The following is a 23,417-nucleotide window of genomic DNA, read 5'->3' as shown; positions in this document are numbered from 1 at the left end:
TAACTACATGGTTCTTCCCAGCCCCATCGATGGCCTCTGGGACCAGAAGACAGCAGTGAATTGCAGAGCAGGGAACCACAGGACAGAGACCATCTTCCTCACATTGGCCTGAATTTGCAGTAAGCCCTGTGCATACATTTCTGTCCTGATAGGGTTATAAATCCACCTTGCTGCAGAAATCACCAGGACTAGAACCCAGCTCTTCAGTTCCAAAACACAGTCCTCTTTCACTCAAGCTACAGGAGAACTCCCATGGCTGGCACTCATAGACCTTTCATCCTTCTGGTGCATCGAGTCATTACAGGACAAGACTGTGCCCTTGCACATGGTGTTAAATATATTAAAAAGTGTTTTAATTTATGGGGGGGGGGGTCGCACTCAGAGGCTTGCTATGTGAAAGGGGTCACCAGTACAAAAGGTTGAGAGCCATTGGCTTAGAGAGCATGGGATCACATCTCCCCCTAGTGGCCAGTCTCTGCACCTGACTCAGCCTGCTACTGACTTTCAGCTAGCAGAATTACTGCTTCAGCTCCAGTGGCAGGAGGAGGTGATTTTGGTGCTGAAACGCTTGGGTTTGACCCTGCTGATGGCTGTCTGTGGGTGAGGTTTGGCTTTGAGCCTTGGCACAGGCTGGAGATGGTGTTCGGACATCCAGCTAAGCCCCACGTGCTGCTCACGAGTGACCCTCTGTGGCCAGTGCAGGAGCAGGTTAGCCAGGGGACTGTGGCTCGGAGGCCTGGGATAAAGCAGGGAATATCTAGGTATCTGGTCCCACCACTGCAGTGCCTGAGAGCGTGTGAACGAGACAGTACAGCTTCTGGGAGGTCTCCCCCAGCCCCTAAGGAACAGGACAGAAAGCCCAATCACCTTGCCAACGTCTCTGTCCTCTTCCTGATGCTTCTGCCGGTTCTGTGGGCAGGTACCCTCCACTGATCCGATGGATGCAGCCTCCTTTGCCCCACGGGGATCGTCTTGACAGGGGAAGGATGCCCAGAACCCGCGTGGGCTGCCCTCACTACCGTGCCCATCACTGGTGCCTCTTTCCCCGTCTGGGCTCTGAAGGAGTTGGGTGGAGGTGGGAAGGGTGAACTTGGCCACCAGCACGTTATTCGCTGATGTTAGGATCAGTCTCCCACTGGAAACCTCTGGGCTCTGTGCCTTGTCTGCCTTGTTCCCCAACGTGGGGTGGGCATCAGTGTCCGCACAGGGGCTCTGCTTGTTGCGCCCCTCCACGTTCCTCCAGATGGCCTGCAGCTCCTCCTCCTCTTCTTCAAACAGTTCATGGGCGGGGTGGCAAACCTCGGCTGAGCCTGGGAGCTTTGTCCCTTTGGACAGCCCTGATCCGGCCGCTCTTCTGTCTGGAGCCAGGCCCTGGCAGTCTAACCCTGCTGACGCCAGGCCACGTGGCTGGGCACCGAGCTGGCACTCAGACACAGACAGCAGGGTCGGTAGGTTTGTACACCGTCCAGAGCGTGCCATCAGGCTTTCCTCCGTGGCCTCCTGGAAGGGGGCAGGCTCTAGACGATGCTCTGGGGTATCTTCCTTTAGCTTGCCATTCACTGCGGGATGCTCTGGTTTGCCTGTGCTGGGGGCCCCTCCGGCACCACTCATGTGCTTAGTGGGAGAAGGCCTGAGCTCTGCCTTAGTTGCTTCTCCAAGTCTGGGTTTGCAGCCTGCTGGTTTCTCGGCCTTCGCGCTTCTGGACGTGCCCAGCGTGGCCGCCAGCTTGTCCCACTCACGCCCAATCTGCTCGTGCAGCACGCTGATGCGGGAGAGCCGGTTCAGTCTGAAGTCCAGGAAATCATCACTGCCCTGGCTCCTGGGAGTCCATCGCTCCTCCCCACTGGGGGTGGCACCCACGCCGTGCGCCTTTGGCCTGCGGTAGCTTGGGTTGAAGCTCACCTCTTCGAACCAGGTGCCTCCCTCGCTTTTAGGAGCCTTCCTGAAAGCATCCCTTGGCCCGCTGGGCCTTTGGCATGTGGCCAGCAGCTGGTTCAGTGTCTCCTTCTGCGGGCTGGCCCCATTCGCCTCCCTCTCTGCCCCACTGGTGTCCCACGGAATCACCCCCCCGTCCTGCCTCGCCTCCTCCCTTCCTGGCATCTCCTTCGGCGCTACTTTAATGGTGTCCTGGACGTTACCAAGGAGACCAAGGTCCTTCGGCAGCTCCAAGCTCAATACAGACCCCAGGGAAAGGTGCCGGCAAGCACTCTTCGCCACGGCCGGCTGGGAACTGCTGGGCCCCCAGGCTTGGCTCAGGAATTCAGCTTTGGGGCCACCAGATGCCACCCTGACAATGCCACATTCTGCCTCAATGGCCCTCCCCAGCGGGATCTTCACAAGGTCCAACAGCTGCCCGAGCCTGGGGCTTGGAGGCCTCCCTGCCAACTTCTTCCCACTGCTGCACTTGGGAGGCCAAGTGTTGCTGGGATTGTGCTTCTCCTCCAGCAAAGGCTGCAGCCTGCTGGGACCTGCTTCCATGATGCCCTGCGGCGTGAACAGCTGAGCATCCTCTGCCTTTGCCTGACCCTTTCTCTTCAGGCTGCTGAGGAGGGAGCTGGAGCTGATCTTGGGCAGGGTGTGGAAGGCAGCCTCAGGCCCAGGGCTTGGCACCAGGGAAGCATGGGCTATTGTGGGCGCTCGCTTGGTTGGCCGTGGCATGGTCGAGCTCCTGCGGGTGGCGTCTCGATCCCCCTCTTTCTCTTTCACATGCAGATAGGTGCTCACCTGGGAAACACAAGGGTGGGGAGAGACGTGAGACCCACCGTCCAACCGCTCCAAGTCACTAGTGCCCAAACCTGCCTGGGTGGGCACGGCCCTGGACCCACTCATGGGCTGGGTCCTTAATGGCATGCACTGGCACGTAGCTCCTCCTGCCCAGCTGTCAGTCACACATCACAGTAAGCCTCATTCTCATCACACAGTGGCCAGCGGGGTCAGGCAGCCCAAGACACATTCCAGGATGTCACGGTCACGTGGCTTCATTGCGGGGGACCAGCTCCCACAGTCCTGTTCTAGTGCAAGGCTAACCCAATGCTGCCTTAATGGCGGCTGCACTGGCCAACTCACCAGCTGGGCTGCTCTTAATTGTGCCCCCATCACCCATCATGTGCCTGGAGGGACTACAGATCCCAGCATGCAATGCTTCCAGGGAGCTCAGTGGCTTTGCATGCTGGGAGATGTAGTGTAGTAGGCTGCCCCTTCATATTACAGAGGCTAGCAGTTGCAGGCTGTGGTGCAGTATCCCACATGCCCTCTGGCTGCCCCAGTATAGCAGAGACTGGCTGCATCGTTCAAACAGCACAGATCCCCTCCCTGTACCCTTTGCTGGCTGGAGCCCATCTAGCAAAGGAGACCCAGTCACTGCTGGTGCCCCGATGCTGGGATTTCGCTCCCTCCTGTTTGTGCCAAGTGGGAGGACACTGAACACTTGGGACTTGCTCTGTCCCTGCGTTCCCCACCACTCAGCAAAGGTGCCTGTTTCTTTCTCTAAGCCAGTGCTGCTCACGCTTATTACACAGGAGGGCCACAGAAACCTACCCACAACCTGGTGTGGGCTAAAAACATTCTGCGTATTTTAATAAAATTTCAAGTCACCTGTATTTATTTTATATTTTAAGATCAGCTTGTTTCGTACGTGTTTCTATGTACAGTATCGTCTATTTGCACACCCGTGTAAACTAAAATGATGTAAACGTGAAGACAAAACGCTAATGAATCAGCCATTAATATATTGCATTCAAATCGGCCCTGGGCCTTATGAAACGTTCGGGTTGACTGTGTACAGCCCGCGGGCCGTAAGTTGGGCAGTCCTGCTCTAAGACACCGCCCCTCTTCCATGCTCACAGAGCTTCCTGGCCTTCCCCACTGGAACAGGCAGATTCTTTAGCAAGTCTGTGCAGCCTGAGGCTGGGAGAGGATGCTGGCAAAGACCTCTGTCCTTCTGTGGCAGGGGGAATGGATCAGCACTTCCCTGAATTCAAGGCTGGGTGCTGCCTGCTATCCCCAAGTCTTCTGGCTGACTCCCTATTCCTCTGTCCTGTCCAAGTGAATGAACTATTCCTGTAGGGGCCCTGGTTAGGTCACAGCTCTGCTTCCAAGCTCCAGCCCAGCTCACGTAGCACCGAGCCCTAAGCCTGCCTCACCCCTAAGAACCTGCCCTAAGCCTGTGACTGTCCAGAGATGCTGCACACAGGGATCTGCTCAGCTTATCTGTGCTGGATTATTGCTGATTTCAAGAGCTCCTGGCAAACCCCCTCAGGATAGAAATACACAAGATAGGGAGCATTAAACAAACACAATTCTGTGTGAAAGCAGCACTGGTAAAAGTGTCTGCCTCACAGCCCTGAAGCCCTCTAGGTATTCCCAGGACAGGCCTGGCTCATGCAACACACCCTCCCTCCACCAGTCTGCCCCAGGTCTCCCTGGCACATTCAGGTCTTGGCCTCTCTGCTCAGGTTGGCGACAGGAACCGCCAGCTGGATTGTGGGTTTGGAGAGCTGCCCCCTGGCGACTGGACTGAGACCTTCTGGCTCATTTCACCTCCCAACAGCCAGCAAATGGAAACCACTTACCAACAGGGGCCAGACAGCAACTGGTGTCCAAGAGGTGAGAGGCCCAGTAGCCCATTCCCTAGCCCCCGGGGCCAGCTGGTGCACTGATCTCATTCTGCGGAGTACTGTGACAGCAGGCAGCCCTTGGGAGGCCGTTTCTCGTGGCTGGGTTATCAGGATGGTATGGTGCCCTCCCTGTTCACCCCCTCCATTGCTGCAGCCCTTCTAGCAGGGATATGAGCCTTAGCCTGGCCTCTCGGATGGGAGCCAGGGCGGACCAGGAGCGGTGTCAGAGAAAGACACAGAGGGACTCGCGGGGATGGGACGGTGTGTTAGTATAGGGCAAGCTCATGCCATGCAGCCACTGTGCCCGGCATGCAGCCCCTGGGACGTTACCTCTTCCACGGGCCGGCGAGACAGCTTTTTCTTTCGCTTTAAACTACCCAAAGTGTTTCCTAAAAGCCCCTGGCAACGCTTCCAAAAGGTTTTACAGCCTGAGGGTTTAGTGCCAGGGAGCTGAGTGTGGGGAAAGAGAGACACAAAAAGAAAATTGAGGGAGGAGTGCGGGTGGCCTGTTACAGCGAGGAGGAGCAGGTGAGGAGAGGTGCCATGGTGCTAAAGGCCCGCCCCCTGCTTGAAATCCAAGGGAGCTTGTTCTGTATCTGCCCTCCTGAGTGGCAGGGACGCCAGGGGCTCCCTAGTCCAGAGAGTCATCTGAGAATCTCCTGAGCTCTCTGCTGCTCAACCACAGCCCCAGGGGTCTGGGTTCACCCGGAAACACCCCCACTCTGCCATGCCCTTCCAAGTGCACCTGGCAGTTTCCAAGCCCTACAAAGCCACAGCCCTGAATTCACCTGCAGTTGGACAAGCTCTGCCCTAGGGCACAGCTCCCCCAGGCAGCTCTATCGAGAAACGCGGTCTCTCCCATCTCCCCTCGCACCAAGCCCCCTGTGCACAGCACAAGCTAGCAGCCCTGACAAAGTCGTGTGTCCCCAGCGTGGCATCACCTACCCTGTGCAGGGACTCTTCCCCCGGCATCGCTCCAGGCTGCGCCAGCTGCAGTTTCTTCTCCCCCTTCTTGCCAATACTCAGGATCAAGTTGACTGTCCCGCCCAGGCTGCTGGGCCCAGGCTGCGGCACCAGCAGCACTGGGGTCTCTGAGGGATCCAGAACTAGAGTCTCCTTGGGGGTTTCCACCTCCAATGGGGTGGAGTCACCAGGATCTTCCCAACTCTGTTCCAGGCCTTGGAGGGGATCTGGGATAGATGGGGAGGAAGGAGAGGCCACTTCTCTCTCTCGCCTCTGGAGCTGTGTCCTGGGCCCCTGCGGTGGGGTGAGGGAGCACAATGTGGGCTGAGGCCCTTTAGAAGTGATAGGGCCCAGGATGCCATCTGCTTCGGGCACAGCTGCTTGGGCGCATGGGTCCTGGGAAGCAATAGGAGACGATGAAGAGGTGGGGTTGTGGGGATGGCCTGCCCCTTGGCCTGTGCACCTCCTTTCCCTCCCCTGTGCCACCATACCCCCCTGCCCTATACCTGGTTCCTCCTCTCCCCATACCCCCTCTGCTGTGCCCCCTCCTGCACCTCTCTGCACTATGGGTGTGCAGTGGGATTTGGTGGACTCCTCACGCAGGAGCCCTGGGACTCGTATGCCATGACAGCACTGGATGCCAAAGGCAGTAAAGGTTCACGGATCTCCAAGTGCTTTACAGGCATTCATTAATTCAGCTTCACAGCCCCCACCCCCACTCAGGGAGGTGGATCAGGAGCATTATCCCTGCGTTGCAGGTGGGGTAACTGAGGCACAGAACAGGGCGGGGAGTCACTCAAGGCTGCAGAGTGAGTAGCAGTGCCAGGGCTAGAACCCAAGAGCCCTGACTGCTGGTCCTCTGCCTTAACCGCTAGCCCATCCTTCCTCGATCAGGCCTGTGGTGTACGGCTTCCCCGAGATTCTCCAGACGGAAACAGACACCGTGGTTTATGTGAGTCTCCCTGATTTTTGCCCTGGTGGACACAATGCCTGTGTATCTGCTCCTGCCCCATGCTGGCCTTGTGCAGAGGCCTTTCATTGTGCCGAGAGAGGCCCCTCAGCTGGGCTGAGCAAACGGCAGCCTGACCCATCCCTACTCGCAGACTGTCCCACAGCAGCTACAGACTCACTTGGCAGCTGGGGGACACACTCAGCACGGAGTCCAGGGGATCGTCTTGGCCCTGTTTGCCATCACTCTTGTTCCCAGCATCCCAGTGGTGTTTCTGTGCTCGCCAGCGCACCAGCACCCATCCCAGCATGCTCCGCAGCTCCTCCAGGCGTTCCTTTATCTATGGGGAGAACAAAGATGCCAAGGGCTCCTGTGAGAACTTCAGCTCCCCTCCTCTGCTCCCCAAACACAACTTCAGCCTGGGATCGGGGACAGAGAAGCCAATGGGGAGCTGAGAACCCTTCGTCGGGGACTGGTGCTTTCTTCAGGAGCAACTTCATAATGGGCCCTTTGGGGCCAGGTCTGGGAAGAAAGCGGAGCCCCAGCAGGTCTGTGCTCAGTATCCATCACGTGGATGGTCTGATTGCCCCTTGCGGGGCGGGTGCTTGGGGCTGGCTCCTCCTGAGCACTGAATGGCTTGTTGGTAAGTCTGTCTCACTGGGCTCCCATAAGCTAACGGTTTGGCTGGGCACTGTGCCCATGACTCACCTCTCTGATGAGCCAGCAGCTCGCATCTGCCCTGTACCAGGCCGGAGGCTGAGCCCCAAGGGTTTTCAATGGGGAGCTCGTGAAGCGTCCCCCAGTCTACCTCCCGCTTACCGTCTCACTCAGGTAGTGCTCCTCGGACACCAGCGTCTGCCCTGCCGCTGCCAGCTCCTCAAACTCCTTGAACTTGGCCTCAATTTTCCTCTCCAGCTCTTCCCACTGAGTCTCTGGGAGCCCATGAGCACTCATGCTCTCCGAAAAGATCTGAGCCCTTGTGTCCTCGGTCCAGGAGCTGCGGAAACAAGAGGGCAGGGCCATAAGGAGCCACTGGGATGACTGGCGGGAATACAGCTGCCGACCGCTCTCCTCCCCTCTCCCCACCCCTTCCTAGGAAGGCACAGGTGAGGAACTCCCTCCAGACCACAGGCTGAGCCGGATCTTCCACGCCAGGGTTTGATTCTCCACTAGGTCAAACTATCCGGAGAACGTCCCTTCAGCGAATGGCCCCCTGCTCCCTGGATTTGGTGAGCAAGGAAGGCAGAGGAAACAGCCATGTTCTAACTCAGGCTCCGCAGGGAGTTGCCCCCTGGGCTGAGGCATGAACAGAGCTGCCACCTGGCAGGATGCTATTGCCACTGTTGTGGCACTTGGTGTGTTGTTAAAGCTTCCCAGGGACTCCTGCAGCTTTCCTGTGAACTTCTGCCACCGCCTCCCATTGCTCTTAGTGCGACTGAAACCGCAGGCTGCCCACTGCCATTTCCCTACAGCTGTGCTAGTGGTGCTCCGGCTTCCCAAGTACAGAAGGTCACCCATAGTTCTCACCGGGACTACAGCCAGGCTGCCTTAGGGGACAATGGCCACCGTCAGGCTCTGCGGCGAGCCCAGGGAGGCGTGAGGGGGCAGAGAGAGGGAGAATGTGAGGGCTGGAGGCTGAGGGAAAATATGGGAGGAAGGGGAAGGCAAGGGCCAGGAGACGGTGGGAAAGCCTGGGGAGCGACAGGAGAGTGGCAAACATCCTGGGTTTCTGTGGACACCTGACTTTCCCCAGGGAGCTATTTCAGCTCCCCTTGCACCTCCCCAGCCTGCTCCCCACAGAGCAATGCCTGGCCGGACACTTGTGAACCCCAAACTGAGCACCAGCCCTCAGGCTGTCCTCCCTGGCTCCCAGCTTTCCAGATAGGGCTGGCTGGATCGCAAGGGCAGTTGGAAGGGAGGGTGCCCTGCAGGCTGCAGCCACTTACATCATGGCTAAGTAATCCCCGAAGAACTGCTGCAGCCGAGCGGCCCGTTGCACATGGCCCTTGTTCTCCAGCACCAGCTTCCGGAGCTCCTCCCAGGCCTGCAGCGTCCCCTGGATCTCCGGGCCCATGTCATGCATCCGAACTGGGCAGAGATTTTCCAGGTGGATGACTGCCTTCTCCAGCTCCTCCACGTCCCCCTCCAGCGCCTCGGACATGTTGAACTAGGGGACACAAGACAAAAGGACTCTGGACACTTACAAGAGACCCTTTCGGCAGGGGGCTCCCGGCTCCCTTCCCCATGGGGGAGTGTGTTTCTGCCCCTCTGCCTGAAGACAGGAGGGGACCGAGGCAACCCTGCCTACTTGGCTTACCAAGGTGTTTCCTTCCCCTACCACTTGGGGCAAAAGATCAGGGCTGGGGATCAACATGGCAGGGCAAAGCACTGGGCTGACTCTCTCAGGCACTGGCACCTGGAGATGGGACCCAAACCCAGGCCCCCTGCATGGCAGGGGCAGACATTAGCCACTAGGCCACCAGGCTGAATCCCTTCAGCATCGCAGTGTAGAGAGTTAAGACCCACACCTGGTCCTCCTACATACAGCTCAGAGCACTGAGCCCCTGGCCATGGGAGCAGCCTCTGCTTCATCATCTCTCTTGTGTGACAGGAGATGGGAGTGCAGGGGGAGATATGCTCTGTGGGGAGCTGTGCTCTGTGGGGTGCAGGGGGTGGGGGAGCAGGCGGTGGGGGAGCTGTGCTCTGTGGGGTGCAAGGGGTGAGGGTACAGGGGGTGAGGGAGCAGGGGCTGGGGGAGCAGGGGCTGGGGAGAAGGCTGTGGGGGAGCTGTGCTCTGTGGGGTGCAGGGGGTGCGGGAGCAGGGGGTGAAGGGGGATCCAGGTTTCCCAGCAGACAGTTCCACTCTGCTATGCATGGAGCTGGTTCCCTCCATGGCGATGCAGAGTGGAAAGATGTGTGAGTTGTTGGCAGCCAGACCTTGGCACACAGGGGCTGACGCAATCCCTTCCCCTCTCCCTGCCTGGCCACAGTGGGAGTTGACAGGAGAGGCCTAGAGTCAGCTGGAAAATTCCAGTGAGCCCTCCGTAAAAGGCCAGGGCTTATGGCTCTTGGGCCTGAGGGCTAGAGTCTCCCTGAGGTGACCTCGTCTCTACTCCTGACACCCTTGGTAACCCCTAGCTCCAACATGCCTGGCAAAGGCAGGGCACTGCAAGGCTCCCAGGAAGCCAGTAGAGGCCGCCGGTGACTCCACTTACCATGGCAAGTCAGAGCGGCGCAGTCTGTGGGACTCACCTCCATCTCCCGCTGCTGGCTCAGCAGCCCCTGCAGCCCCTGCAGGTCCAGCTCGCTCTTCACTGTGGCAAAGCCACTCTCCACCTGGGCGATATCATGGGCCAGAGCCTCCGCTCTGCATCGAACGGCCTCCATGCGTGGGGAGACTCGGGCCAGCTGGGAGAGAGAAAAGCGAGGTGAACCCCAGTGTGAGCTGAGCTCCCTTCAGAGATGCTCCTGGGCCTCTCATGGGGCTAGCTAGCTGCGGGGCGCAAAGGAGGAATAGGGATAACTGTGCAGCACTAGCATCGGCTGCCTCAGCCTTGGCTCCCAAACACCCCCCCCCCGCTCTAACCACTAGGACACACTCGCCTCCCAGGTTCAGGAACAGAACCCAGGAGTCCTGGCTCCCAGCCCCCCTGCTCTAACCACTAGACCCTGCTCTCTCAGGCTGGCACTATGCAAAGGAGCCCACCATTCAGTCAGACTCTACTGTCCTGCCCTCACCTCTGACTGGGCCAGCTGTGCTCTGCATGGCCACTAGTGGTTTGTTACCCCGTCCCCCCCGTCAAAAGCTCCCCACGCCAGGTCCCTTACCAGGCGCTCCAGACTCTCAGTCTCAGCTGCTGCCTCCATGACTCGCTCCCGCTCCTTCACCACGTCATTCAGCATCTCCACGGCCTCCTGCAACTCACCCAGGGGGCTGCTCATGTCCTCACGGCTCAGCTGCTGCCCAGCCTGGGCCAAGGGGAGGTGCACAGGCTCCTGGGAGCCCAGCCTGCTGGTCCCTGGCTAAAGCAAACACACAGGGACACTGGGGCTTTAGAGAGAGACCGGGACACGTGGGGTGACTCCGCCACCACCTGGCCTGCGAGGGGTCCCGTGGAGCCTCCTCACCATGCACTCAGGGTTGCTGGTCTCAGCCATTCCCCAGCCAGGATCGAGGTCAGTGGCCACTGCACCTCCCCCACCTCAGAGCAGACCCTGGCAGCTGCTGGGGGTGATGCTGGAAAGCGAGGGGTTCCAGTTATCCCCACCCCCACACCTCACTCAGTCAGCAGTAGGGCCCCCCACCCAGTATATAATGCCTGCATCTGTAACTTTCACTCTATGCATCCGAAGAAGTGAGGTTTCTACCCACAAAAGCTTATGCCCAAATAAATCTGTTAGTCTTTAAGGTGCCACCAGACTCCTTGTTGTTTTTGTAGATACAGACTAACACGGCTCCCCCCTGATACTTGCCACCCAGACTGACCAGCAGGGATGGGATTCCCACTGGGGGCCCGAGTCCAGGCCCATCCCCACTCACTCCTCACCAGCGTGCCGTTCCTCTGGCTCAGCACCTCCTCCTGCTGCACGTTCTGCAGGAACTCAGACAGCACCAGGGAATCACGCAGGTCCTCCGCCCGCCGCTGCAGGGCCGCCCGCACGCACCCCAGCCTGGCACAGCAAACGCAGCAGTGGGACGGGGCACACGGAGAGGCAGCGCCACAGGGGGCTCCAATTCCTGGTGCCAACCACTGCAGGGAAATCCCCTCCCAACCCTTCAGTGCTGCCATTCCCCAATGCCACTCCCCAGGGGGCTCCCACCCCTCTGACACAGCCACCCCCTCCCATCCCCCAAGGTTGTCCCATTGGAGGTCTCCCATCCCTCTGACACCAGTGTCCCCTCCCATTCCCCAAGGGTGCCCTCAGGGGATCCCCTCTCACCACTCTGATGCCACATCCTCCCCAGAGGGGGGAATCCCCTCACACCCCTCCAACGCCATCTCTTCCTCACATCCCCTGACACTACCTCCCACTCCTGTAGCCGGACGCTCCCCCTAGTCCGGTTCCCAGTCCTGTTTCCCAGGACTCACTTCTCCTCCACCATCTCCACCTTGCTCTGAATCTTCCCAGCCGTCACGTGCTCTGCAGAGGGCTCTCTCCCCATCTCCTCCCGCAGGCCTTGGAGCTTGATGCCCCACAACAGGATCTGCTTCTCCAAGCAGCTGATCTCCTGGAGGTCCCTGCGGAGCTCCTCTGGGCTCCTCATGGGGACGGGCTCCGACAGTGAACCCGCCACCCCCTGCAGCCAGTGCTCAGCCCCATCCAGCTCTCCCACCAACCGCAGAACCTGCAGGAAGAGACTGGAGAGTGGAACAGGCAGGACCTCCCAGGCCAGACCCCCTGTGCCCCGGCCTCAGGGTGGGCAGGAACGAAAGCTCCTGCGGGCACCGTGGCATCGTGTCACAGGGAAGACCAGTTGGGTGTGACCCAGCTCCTTGCTATCCCATCCAGGGCAACACGTTTCCATGGAGCATCGCAGGGCTCTCCATCCTGCAGCACACACAGCACCTGGTTGCCCACCTACAGGCATCTCAGACAGAGCAGGGGCAGTCCTGGCTGTGCAGCACTGAGGCCACTGCAGTGCCAGATCCAGCTGGAGGAGCAGAGACTTCCTGAGCTGGCTCCACAGGGCACCTGTCCTAGGTGGGGTGCGTGGCACTGGGCTGGCTGATCTTTGGGGGAGGCCGGCCATGGCCATCACCCCCCACCCTGCTGACATTCCCCGGGGAGACTCCCTTGCAGGGGGCTGCAGCCGAGGCTCGAGTTGGCCCCTGCACCAGCACAGCCCAGAGAATTGCCACAGCGACAGTGGGGATGCCTTGTCCCACCTGTGCCTGCACTGGGTCTGTCCCTGTGTCCCGGGTTTACCCCCTTCCTGCCCTGCTCACGCCCCTCAGTGTCTGCTACGGGCTCGTGCCTGGCAGAGACAGATGGCACCACGCACCTTATCAATCTCCCTCAGCGCCGCACCGTTCTCCCGGTGCCTCCTCTGCAGCTCCTCCCACAGCCCTTCCAGCTCCTGGAGGACGCCTTCCACCTGAGGTCTCCCTCCGTGGCTGCCACACAGCAGCTTCTGCCCTTCCTGCGGGACACAGACACACACTGTTAGGTGATGCCCACCTGGGCGTCCTGCTCCGCAATCCCTTAGAGGGGCCTGAGAATGAGGCACATGCCGAGGACGGGGATCTGCCCTTCCCAGCCCCCCTCACCCTGGCCACACGGGGGCATGGATCTCACTGCCCACTCCCATCCCTCCCCAGAAGGCAGCGGAGAGGAAACTCCTCCTGGCGACCCAGGTGCCTGGCGTGAGAACCCAGTATTATCCCCCAGTCGCACAAAACATCTGCCGCTGGGGATGCCATCAGCATGGTGCCCCCTCTGCCTCCCCAGCAGCGAGTTGTATGGGGGACTCCCAGTCCCACACAGCACGTGCCCCACAGCTGGTGCTCACCAGGCGCAGGGCCTCGATGCTGGAGCTGTTGCCCAGGATCTCCTGCTGCAGCGCGGCCTGCTGGGTCTGTGCAGCCTCCAGGCTCTCTGCGGCCTCCATCTGGCTCAGACGGACGCTGAGACCCACGTTCTCCCTCAGCCAGGACACGGCCTGCCGCGCACCACGGGGAGAGATAGCGCATTACTGCCAGCTGAAGGGTGGGGGGCTGCGAGCAGAGGGGGAGACACACGGGGAAACATTCGACGCTGGAACCCAGGGACAGGGGCTGGGACGCGCCTTGGCTCATTGGAGACGTTACCGCATTAGCAGCCTGACAGAAGTCCTGCAGCTGGGCCTCCTGCTGGGATGGGCCCCGCAAAGCGTCTGACTGTCCTGGGGGTTTCCTCCTCCTGCGGGAGAGAGGCAGAGTCATGGACAGTTTCTCTCCTACCACAGGGACCCCAGCAGGCTCCGCCAAAGGACCAGGGCAGCCTCATACCACACAGAGCCCCAGAGCTACAGCTGCAGGGCAGGGGCTGGTATCCACACCATGGGGGCCCCACAGGTTCAGGGCATGGGGGCAGCTGCCTGTGCCAGGGAAACCCCAGGTGCCCATGTCCTTCCCTGCCCGCTATGCCCCTTCTGGGGACTAGGTTCTGGAGCTGGGGATGGATTCTTACAGCTAAGGAACAGGCCCAGCCCAGCAAATGCTCTAGGTCCCCTCCCCACTCTCTCCTCCTAAGGAATACCTGGCCTATACCCCTCCCCTGGACCCCATTCTTGGGAGCGGCCTGCCAAGTCAGTACCTCTTACTGTTGCTGTGGCAGCCAGGGGTGGCCTGCTCTCCTGGCAAGCTCGGGCTTCCCTCCTCGCCTCTCACATGCTCCGTCACATTCCCTGCAAAGTCCTTCTGCACCTAGGACACAACAGGAGCCTCCCAGGATCCGATTCCTCCCCCAACTAGCACCAGGTGGAGGAATGGGGACCAACAGAGCCAGCTCCCCCCGCGCCAGGCCTACCACCTACTCCTCTGCCGCCACACACAGGGCACTCCTGGGAACAGGGCCACCCTGGCCATGGGCGGCAGGTTTGTAGAAATTTTGGTGGTGCCCAGAACCCGCCCCTGCCCAAGCTCCGCCTCCCCAAAACTCTGCCCCCCACCTGCCCAAGGCTCTGAGAGGGAGTTTGGGTGGGGGAGGAGGTCAGGGGTGCAGGAGAGGTGCAGGGTGCAGGCTCTGGGAGGGAGTTTGGGGATGGGAGGGGTGTGGAGGGAGGAGGTGAAGGCTCTAGGAGGGAGTTTGGGGGAGGGAAGGGGTGCAGGGTTGGGGGTGGGTTTGGGGTGGGGTTGGGGATGAGAGGTTTGGGGTGTGGGAGGGGCTCAGGGCTATGGCAGAGGGGTAGGGTGTGGGGTGAGGGCTGTGGGGTGGGGCTGGGGATGAGGGGTTTGGGGTGTTGGAGGGGCTCAGGGCTGGGGCAGAGGGTTAGGGTGTGGGGGCTCTGTCTGGGGATGGAGATGGGGGGTTTGGGGTGTGGGAGGGGCTCAGGGCTTGGGCAGAAGGTTAGGATGTGTGTGTGGGGGGGATGAGGGCTCTGGCTGGGAATGGGGGGTTTGGGGTGTGGGAGGGGCTCGGGCAGAGGGTCAGGGTGCAGGGGGATGAGGGCTCTGGCTGGGACTGGGGATGAGGCGTTTGGGGTGCTGGAGGGGCTCTGGGCTCGGGCAGAGGGTTGAGGGTGCGGTGGGGGGGTGAAAGCTCTGACTGGGGGTGTGGGCTCTGGGGTGGGGCAGGGCTGGGGATGAGTTTGGGGTGCAGGCAGGCTGCTCCGGGACAGGGGCCAGAGAGGAGGACTCCCCCCAGCCCTTTCCCTGCCGGCAGCAGCAAGCTCTGGGGGAGGAGCCCCCCTTTCCTACCCCCACTGTCACTGCAGGTGCTCCTAGGGCCCCTCTCAGGTCCAGGAATCTCCCTCGCCTCCCACGTGGCGGGTGCCGGGGGTGCTGCGTGCGCCTCCTCCCCTGCTGTTGCGCCTGACTGTAGCCTCACTGGGGGTGAGGGATGGGGCTGCCCCCTTGCCCAGCAAGGGACAGAAGCGGTGACTGCGGCAGGGGGGCCCCCTGTGCTGCTGGAGGGTCCCATTGGAAAATGAAAGGGTCTGAGGGGGAAGGGCAGGCTCAGGGTCAATCTGCCCTGGCAGTGGAGGTGGGGGGGCACTAGGATCCTGCGGCAGCAGTTGCTGCAGGGAGGCAACGGAAGAGGGAAGAGGCAGGGACGCTCTGCTCCCTCCGGGGCCTAGGGACATGCACGGGGGCAGCAAGGGAGGGCTGGGGGACACGCGGGGTAGGCACGGGGGGCAGCAGGTGGGGCCGGAGGGGAGACCCGGCCCCAAACATTGGTGAAGCTGGGCCCCTGGGCTCCGAATATTGCTGGTGCCCGAGCACCACGAGCACCAGGTGGGTGTATAACTCCCCGCCCATGATCCTGGCAGCAGCACAGGGTCCCAAGCAAAGCCTGGTGACAGGTCCCTGGGGCTGTGGGTGGGGCAGGTGCAGCTGTGCCGCCTCTCTAGAATTCCAGGTGCCAGGGCGACATCACAGACTGACACAGGTCAGAGCCCAGGGGAGGACAGAAACATGTGCTAAGCTGGCCTGGGCAAAGGTGTATTGAGAGGGGGGATCTGAGCCGGTGTGTGGGGTGCATGAAGGGGCAGGTGTATGCAGAGGTGGGACACATACAGCACTCCCAGACCATCCCACAGGCCGGTGTTCAGAGCCACACGCAAGTCACCTGGGGCACTGCAAACAGGTTCCAGGTTTACGTGGCACGCTTGTCACTCAGTGTTCATAGAGGGGATCCCAAGGTTTGGAGAGGGGGTCACACAGGGCTGGCTCCAGCATTTCTGCCGCCCCAAGCAAAAAAAAAAAAAAACAGCCGCGATCGGCGGCGGCATTTCAGCTGCAGGTCCTTCACTCCTAGAGGGAGTGAGGGACCTGCCGCCCCCAAACTGCCGCAGGTGCCGCCCCTCTCCCTTGGCCGCCCCAAGCACCTGCTTGTTAAGCTGGTGCCTGGAGCTGGCCCTGGGGTCACAGGAGGGGTCACACAGCTGTCACTTAGGGTTCACGGGCTCAAGCTCTTTCCCCATGTGCTGGGTGTCTAAGGGAAGTGGCTCTGGTTTGGCTGCTCTTGTTGCAGGGAAGGGGAGGGCTGGGGAGAGGGAGGGGCCCCAGCTACCATACTCACCACACTTAATGGGACCCTCCTCCGCTTGTCTGCGGCTTCCTTCCCCGTAACTCCCCCGCTGCCGGCTTCTGTCTGCTCGGGGCTCAGGGCATCGGTCTCTCCCATCGGCAAACTGCTCACCAGGGCCAGCAATGGTGACGTCTCGTTCCTGGGAGATGGGGAGCACACACAGGACAATGGGAGGGGAGGGGAGTGAGAGGCAAGAGGAGAGCGAATGGGGAAGAGAGCCCTAAGCTGTTCTGGCCCCGTGAGTCCTCTGGGATTGAGTCAGGAGCAGAGTCTGGCTCACTGCAGCCATAGCTGATGTGGGTTCTGCCCCAAGGATCCCGCTCCAGCCAGGCGTGGGGACCCCCAATACCAGGGAATCCAGCAGATGATGGAGACGTGGGGCCAGATTTTCAAAAGCACTGTACACCCAGCCGCTCCCAACAGCCTGACCCTACCTGTGTAACGGGAGCTGAGCTCTTTGGAAAGTCCAGCTCTTGTTTCCCAGAGCTGAAACCCCAGCTCCAGCGCCCCACTGCCCAATGGCGGGCAGCTCAGATTTGAACGTATCCACAGAATGGGCCAAGCCACCTTTCCCACGCCACCAAGCTTGTGGGGATCAGCCGTGGCCACGGATTCAGATTCTGTAGCTCGGGGAAGAGCAACTTCAGCTACTCAGGAACCAACATGTGTGTAAACCCAAAGCCACCCTGCCTGTTTCTGGCTACGCTCTCCTATGATTGGCTGAGACACTCAAGCAGCCCACTCTCTAAGTCAATCAAATAATAGCTCAAAGGGCAGAGGTTACTCTGGGGCATCTCATAGGTCACTCTATCTGCCCTCAGAGCCTCCTCCCACCAGTGCAGCCTGCACCCCTGTAACGAAGGGGTCTGGAGCATTCTCCCCAGTGTACAGAAGAGCACTGAGGCACACCTCCAGGGCCACACAATGAGTCCAGTGCAGAGCTGGGAATAGAACCCCTGGCTCCCTCATGCTTTCTTTAAGTCACACGCCCTTCTGCTCACCAGGTCTTGAGGCAGGAGTGGGCAACAAGTGACCCCTGTGAACGCACACGCGTTGCTAAATTCAGCCCTGGGCTTGCTCTGTGTTTAGGGGGGATGCTGGTGGGTGTGTTGCTATGAGGCTCTGCTGTACCTCAGCGCCTGCTGAAGCTGGGCCCAGCTCTCCTTGACATCTCGGTGTTTGTGCAGGACTCGTACTGCCAGGCTGGGATGGAGGCTGATGAGCTGGGACACGGTCACATCCAACATCTGGAGGAGCGAGAGGGGCACAAAGTGAGCTAATGGGGCTGGCTGAGGGTGCCCCTCCGGAGAGCACAGAGGCTACCTCGGGAATGCTGGGTTAGCCCTCCAGGGGCAGGTGAACAGCAGGACACAGGGCCCCAGCTCCCTTCTAACAAGCCCTTCCACTGATCCCTCGTCTCCACACACCAAATCCTGCCCAAGATCCAGCCCCTCTGAGATGCCAGTCTGGCAGCTGAAGGCAGCCCTGGATGCAACCACCCCCGTTACAGAGGATTCAGGGCATGATGTACGCCGAACCCCTTGATGCTGGCAGTTCGGCCAGATGAGGGTTTGACTCCAGGCCATTCTGCCCATGCCACACCCTGCTAGGGGCTGTAACGTCCATGTCCAAGCCGGGTGATGGGGGGAAACGTCCCATCAGGGCACGCGCAGTACGCCTTGCCTCTCAGGTGAGACATTTCGGGTGAGTTTGGGACAGCGCAATGCCAACACTTACCATGACCTGGCTAGCAATATCCCTGACGTCTCGGTCCCGGACGGACTCGGGGTCCCCCTGCTTCCCCACGCCACAGAGGTTCCTCCACTGCAAGAAGCAGCAGCAATCATTGTACCCCTTAGGGGAAGGTGGGGACAAGGCCCTGCTCTCTGCAGTGCCTCTGAGCCATTTGGATCCCCTCTGGGTGATCCTAGTCCCCACCCCATGTCACACAGGAGTCCCCTCCTCCAATCCTGCTCCCCAATGACAGGGCCATCACCCCTTGCAGCACCAGCAATGATGTAACTCAGGGGTCTGGCTGAGAGGGGCGGCCACTCCATAGCAGGCAGGGGAGCTGGTGACTCAGCCCTAGAGCAGGGAGTCTCCAGAATGTCACCTTCCCAGAGGTGCTAGGGAATGTCCATCATTTCCTGGGAGTACAGACAGGCCCCAGGGAAGAAGAGGCCGAGTGTGATATTCCCTCATCAGGTCCCCCATGGCCCCCTTCTCACTTTGGGCTCTGCTCACACCCTGGGGCTGGAGAGAGGCCTCGCTTCATCTCAGTTCCAAGTGTCTGATAGGGATAGGGCACAGGCAGTGGGACAGCTCACACTCTGACTGGCCAGGAGAGCCAAGCTCTTTTCCTCTACGCTGAGTTGGGGGTCCCCCTCTCCCTCCTTAACTCCCTTGATACCCTGCCGGCAGCTGCAGAGCTGGTGGCCAGGGAAGAGCAGAAACTGCTCATCAAGCCGCTCGGGGGCTAGCTGGGGCGGCTGTAGAGCAAAGCAAGGGGCTTTCTCCCCAGCCTCCTGGTGGGGAGAATACTCCTTCCACAACCTCCCCAGCCCTGTGCTAGCCCAAGTGTCAGGGGCTGAGAGAGGAGTGGGCTTTTCTCCAAACTGCCCAACAGCCTGGAATGAGAACTTCCCATCCTGGCACCCCGCGCCCCTCAAACCATTGATGGGGCCGGAGCTGATCCTGCTCTGAGCCCTCAGTGGTACCTTGGCGTGGATGGCTCTGAGGAGCATGTCCGCTTGCTGGAGGAAGGCAGCTACCTCCAGGGCCAGCTGCAGGGTCTCGTGATGTTCCTTCAGGGTCCCCTGAAGCCGCAGCCACCTACGTGGAGAAAGCAGGAGGAGGTTATTGCAGATCGTGCTGCCCGGTGCAGCCTCCCCAGCCATTCCCACAGTCACGTGACTCACAGGCCAAGACCTCCCTGTGCCCAGCCTGCCTGGCTCTGCAGCCCCCAGGCAGCTGTGACTCCTCCCCACTCACATTTTATTGAGGTGCTTGCGCCGGGCGGAGATGCTCCTGCTCTCACTCTTGCCGTGCTTCTCCAGCTTCTGGGCCAGGCTGTTCATCTCCTCATGCAGGCCCTGGAACTGCTGCTCCTCCTGGGCTCAGACAGAGAAAGAGAGAAATCCCACCAACTCCCCTGGCCCAGCACAACGAGCCAGTCCCCAGGAGAGAGATCAGCTCCTGGCTCCAGCTCCAGTTAAGCGCCAATGTGGACACAGGAACAAATGGATATAAATGGGCCATCAACAAGCTTAGGCTTGAAATCAGGTGAAAGTTTCTACCCATCAGAGGAGTGAAGTTCTGGAACCGCCTTCCGAGGGGAGCAGTGGGGAGAAAAAAACCTAACTAGCTTCAAGGCTGAGCTTGATAAGATTATAGAGGGGATAGTATGATGGGACTGGCATGTAGCTGATCTGCGACTGCTAGCAGCAAATATCTCCAATTGTTGGTGATGGGACACTAGCTGGTAAGGGCTCGGAGTTACTAGAGAATTATTTCCCAGGTGTCTGGCTGGGGGTCTTACCTACATGCTCAGGGTCTAACTGATCACCATTTTGGGGTCAGGAAGGAATTTTCCTCTGGGTCAGATTGGCAGAGACCCCGGGGGTTATTTTGCCTTCCTCTGCAGCATGGGGCACAGGTCACTTGCAGGTTTAAACTAGTCTAAATGATGGGTTCTCTGTAACTTGAAGTATTTAAACCATGATTTGCGGGCTTCAGTAACTCAGCCAGAGATTATGAGTCTTTTATAGGAGTGGGTGGGAGAGGTTCTGTGGCCGGCAGGGTGCAGGAGTCAGGCTAGATGATCATGATGGTCCCTTCAAGCCTTAAAGTCTATGTGCTTCATTCCAGATGCTCCAGCACTGGCTGCTGAGACTTGGGCAGGAGCCACTGCCCAGCTGGGTCTGGGTCCTGCAGCACAATGGACTCGGTGGCTGATGGGCATGGTTTCAAAGAACGTTCTGACGCTTGTGGCACCAGGGGGCGCTAGGCTCAACAGTGTGAACATGCAGAGGCCTCCCCAACGGATAGCTGGGTGTTACCGAGATGTTCCGGCTCACCCCGGGTCAATCAGTCATTGCTCTGGTTATAACATCAAGCCAGCGAGGAGCTGAGATGGAGCCCTGGCTAGGAAGTCCGAGGTGTCCCCTGGGGGCTGAGCAACAGCTGAGAAACGCAAGACATCCCCTGGGAGAGGGGTGACAGGGACCAAGCCTGCGCCAGGCAAGGGGAAGGACTCTCACCTGTTTTAAGTCAAGGATGCGGCGGGTGAGCTGGATCTTGTCCATGCTCTCTTGCAGAAGGGCAGTCAGCACGGGCTTCTCTTCCTGGGACAGATGGGGGTTAGAACACAGAGAGGGCAGAGGAAGCCAAGAGATCTACAGAGAAACGGCCCCAGACTGAACCTGAAGCAGGAGGTCTAGGGTGAGGGCAGGGCAACTGGGAGTCAGCACTCCTGGGTCCCACTCCCAGCTCAATGTGTGAATTTGGGCAAGTCCCTTCCCCTCCTGGCCTCAGTTTTGCCTTCTGTAATGGGGATAAATGCCCTGGAGTACCACCACCCTGTCCAGGGGTGTTCTCAGCCACCCTCTACGTTACGCAGGCAGCTAGCTCCTGGTTGCCATGGCAAATGCAATTTGCCTACAGGCTGAGAGTATGATGATACCATTTTTAATCAAGTGGCATTTTCCCTGTTAGTGCCCTGGCCCCACCTCCCCCCGCCCTACAGTCCCATCCTGGGCCCCAGGCTGCTGCCCTGCCCTTTCCAAGCGGCAAGGCTCAGAGACCCCACTGCAGGGGCAGGGCCCCCTGGACATTGCAGGGGGTGGGGCACATTCCTAATGCATCACCAGGCAGTTGGGAGACAGCTGATGAGGTCCCATCCAGCCTGCTCTCCCACTCCCCATACCTTCTGCCTGATCCAAGCCTCCAGCCGCTCCGCTCTCCTGTTGAACTCCTGCAGGTTCCGCAGCCCGCCCAGCGCTTTGTTCTGATTCCCGGCTGTCTGCTTCAGCAGCTGCCACTGCTCCTTCAGGGCCAGCAGCTGCCTCCTGACAGTTTCCACACTGGGGCTGGGCTGGCCCATGAGCTGCTCACCCATCTGGGGAGAGGAAGGGAAGGGAAGCAGCTCAGAGAACCTAAGCCTTGAATCCACTGGCCTGTTGGGGTACTGACTGGGCATGGAGGAGCACAAAGACATGGGGCTAGCCAGGCACTGCCTGGGTGCAGGAGAGGACAGCACGGACCCAATCGGGTCAATTCTAGCAGGATTCAGGCTGGACGCCAGGGGGTTGCTGCGGAAGAGGCTGGAATGGGAGTGGGTCTGTCCCGGAGTCCCCATCATACCTGGTTCAGTTTGATCAGCGTGTCCTCAAAATCCTTCATGTCTCTTTGCAGGGTCTGTGCCACCCGTTCCCAGTCCTGGATATTGCAGCCATCCTTCAGATCCCGCAGCTTCCCTCGCACCCAGCTCTCGGCCTGGAACACAGGGAGGAGCTCTGATCTGGGAATGCCACTGAAACAGGCCTGGGGACGGCACTGAGCCACTTCGTCCAGGAGTTGGCGTGACAGCTGGGTAAATGGGCCCATCCCAGACAGGGATACATGGGGCCATTGGTCTGATAACCTGGTATGACAGGGAGATGGTCCATTGGTCTGAGCTGGGGTAGCAGGCAGCAGGGGATACTGGGCTAGATGTCCCGTCGGTCTCAGGTGGTGCAGGTGGGGATACTGGGGAGATGGGTCCATTGGGATGACTTGGCGCAGGAGCTCCTGATTTGTCAGAACAAGAACAGTCTGCACTCGTGAGTCCCCTGGAATGGGGCTCTGGGCACAGCCCCTGGGAGAAGGAGACTGAAATGCTAAAGCCCAGAATTTCTGGCTGCCTCTGGAGAGCCCTGCAGTCTGGCTGGGCCACGTCCCCCTCACCTGGCAGCCAAGGCCCTTTGCAGGCTGAGTGGAGAGGACATAGCCAGGCGGGCAGGCCTCACAGGCAATCTCTCTACCCGCCGTGTGAGGAGTCTGTTCTCCTTTCATTCTCTCTCCCCACGCAGCCCCCCCCCATCCCCCTGCAGAGCAGACATAGACACCCCTTCTTCGTGACCCCTTTTCCTGTGCTGGCTCTGCTGCTGGGGGTGGAGGGAGGAGGAAACTGGGCCCCTATGCGGGCTGACCCATGCTCCCTGGGGCAGACGGCCTGGAGAAAGGCAGCCAAATATGACGTTATGCCACAACAATGGCTTTGCTCGGGCTGAGCGTTCACTCCCCCTCACACTCCTGCTGCTCAGATGAAAGACTTCCGGCCATGGACACATCCCCGCTTCATTCCTCCACTGGAGCTGGAAGGAAGGAGCTCTCTCCTACCATCACTGCTCCCCCCAGGGGCCAAACCCACCACCCCCAATGTAGAGGCACACCGTGGTGGGGCAGCATCCTGGGCAATTGCTCCATTAACCAGACATTCACTGAGCTCCCTGCTCCCAGACCTTCCTCCAGGGATCCCCAGACTCTACCTGCATTATCTCTCGGTTGAACTGGACTATGAGAGGGCTCTGGTTAGGGACATTTGCCTGCCCTGCACTGCTTCGGATGTCAGTTTTCAGTCCAGCCAATCCACTTGGCTCCTTGTTCTTGACACTTTCCTTCCAGGGGGCTGCTGCGTGGCATCCTGAAATCTAAGGGAGTCAAAGAATGGAAAGACTTAGTGCACTTACCTGGGGGTGGAAACCTGAGCCAACCCAAACACACACATGAAAGGGGATGGCAGCCTGGTTTGTTCCCACAAACATTAAATACTATCCATTGGCTTCAATAGCTCTGTGCCAAGACACTCCAGCTGAGGATCTGGCTCACTGACTTCAATGATTTACACCAGCTGAGTTTCTAGTTCTGTGTTTTTCTGAGACGGAAGTCACGTGTCGTTCACAGAATTTGTCGTGGCATCACAAACACACATGGGTCTCTGCACTCGGCTAGTCCTAGGCACAATCCATGCTGCAAAAAGTTTGCAATCTAAATAGACAGACAAAGTAAAATGCAACCATCTCCATTTGCTTCCTCTTGGTTCAGTACTTTTCCTCTCCCTTATGTTACACAGGAATTGCTTTACTGGATCTTCCCTGAGCTATATCCAGATAGGGTCT

The 23,417-nt window shown here is 59.6% G+C and overlaps 1 protein-coding gene across 6 annotated transcripts in view; it reads right to left on the bottom strand.

Moving 5' to 3' along the window:
• The window catches only part of LOC101953621 (uncharacterized), a 45,136-nt gene that overhangs the window by 10,769 nt on the left and 10,950 nt on the right, over nt 1-23,417 (bottom strand). For 3 of the 6 annotated variants that reach the window (XM_005296316.5, XM_024111154.3, XM_065589240.1), the window contains 23 exons: nt 22,788-22,949; nt 21,622-21,753; nt 21,185-21,376; nt 20,520-20,603; nt 19,252-19,370; nt 18,978-19,092; nt 17,998-18,084; nt 17,392-17,507; nt 16,252-16,399; nt 13,825-13,934; nt 13,338-13,428; nt 13,040-13,189; nt 12,533-12,670; nt 11,619-11,875; nt 11,076-11,199; nt 10,357-10,551; nt 9,781-9,936; nt 8,475-8,695; nt 7,348-7,525; nt 6,710-6,868; nt 5,562-5,975; nt 4,947-5,066; nt 868-2,724 (listed from right to left, as the gene is read on the bottom strand). In XM_005296316.5, coding sequence (XP_005296373.3) covers nt 868-2,724; nt 4,947-5,066; nt 5,562-5,975; nt 6,710-6,868; nt 7,348-7,525; nt 8,475-8,695; nt 9,781-9,936; nt 10,357-10,551; nt 11,076-11,199; nt 11,619-11,875; nt 12,533-12,670; nt 13,040-13,189; nt 13,338-13,428; nt 13,825-13,934; nt 16,252-16,399; nt 17,392-17,507; nt 17,998-18,084; nt 18,978-19,092; nt 19,252-19,370; nt 20,520-20,603; nt 21,185-21,376; nt 21,622-21,753; nt 22,788-22,949 — 5,325 coding nt within the window. The remainder of the gene's footprint in view (nt 1-867; nt 2,725-4,946; nt 5,067-5,561; nt 5,976-6,709; nt 6,869-7,347; nt 7,526-8,474; nt 8,696-9,780; nt 9,937-10,356; nt 10,552-11,075; nt 11,200-11,618; nt 11,876-12,532; nt 12,671-13,039; nt 13,190-13,337; nt 13,429-13,824; nt 13,935-16,251; nt 16,400-17,391; nt 17,508-17,997; nt 18,085-18,977; nt 19,093-19,251; nt 19,371-20,519; nt 20,604-21,184; nt 21,377-21,621; nt 21,754-22,787; nt 22,950-23,417) is intronic. The other 3 variants (XR_010599821.1, XM_005296317.5, XM_042848468.2) reach the window with 2 other exon arrangements.

Source organism: Chrysemys picta, chromosome 3 (genome assembly GCF_011386835.1).
Source record: "Chrysemys picta bellii isolate R12L10 chromosome 3, ASM1138683v2, whole genome shotgun sequence".
In the NCBI taxonomy this organism is placed as follows: Eukaryota; Metazoa; Chordata; order Testudines; family Emydidae; genus Chrysemys; species Chrysemys picta.
The sequence above is the reverse complement of the archived record's forward strand: the minus strand, read 5'-3'. Positions and strand labels throughout refer to the sequence as shown.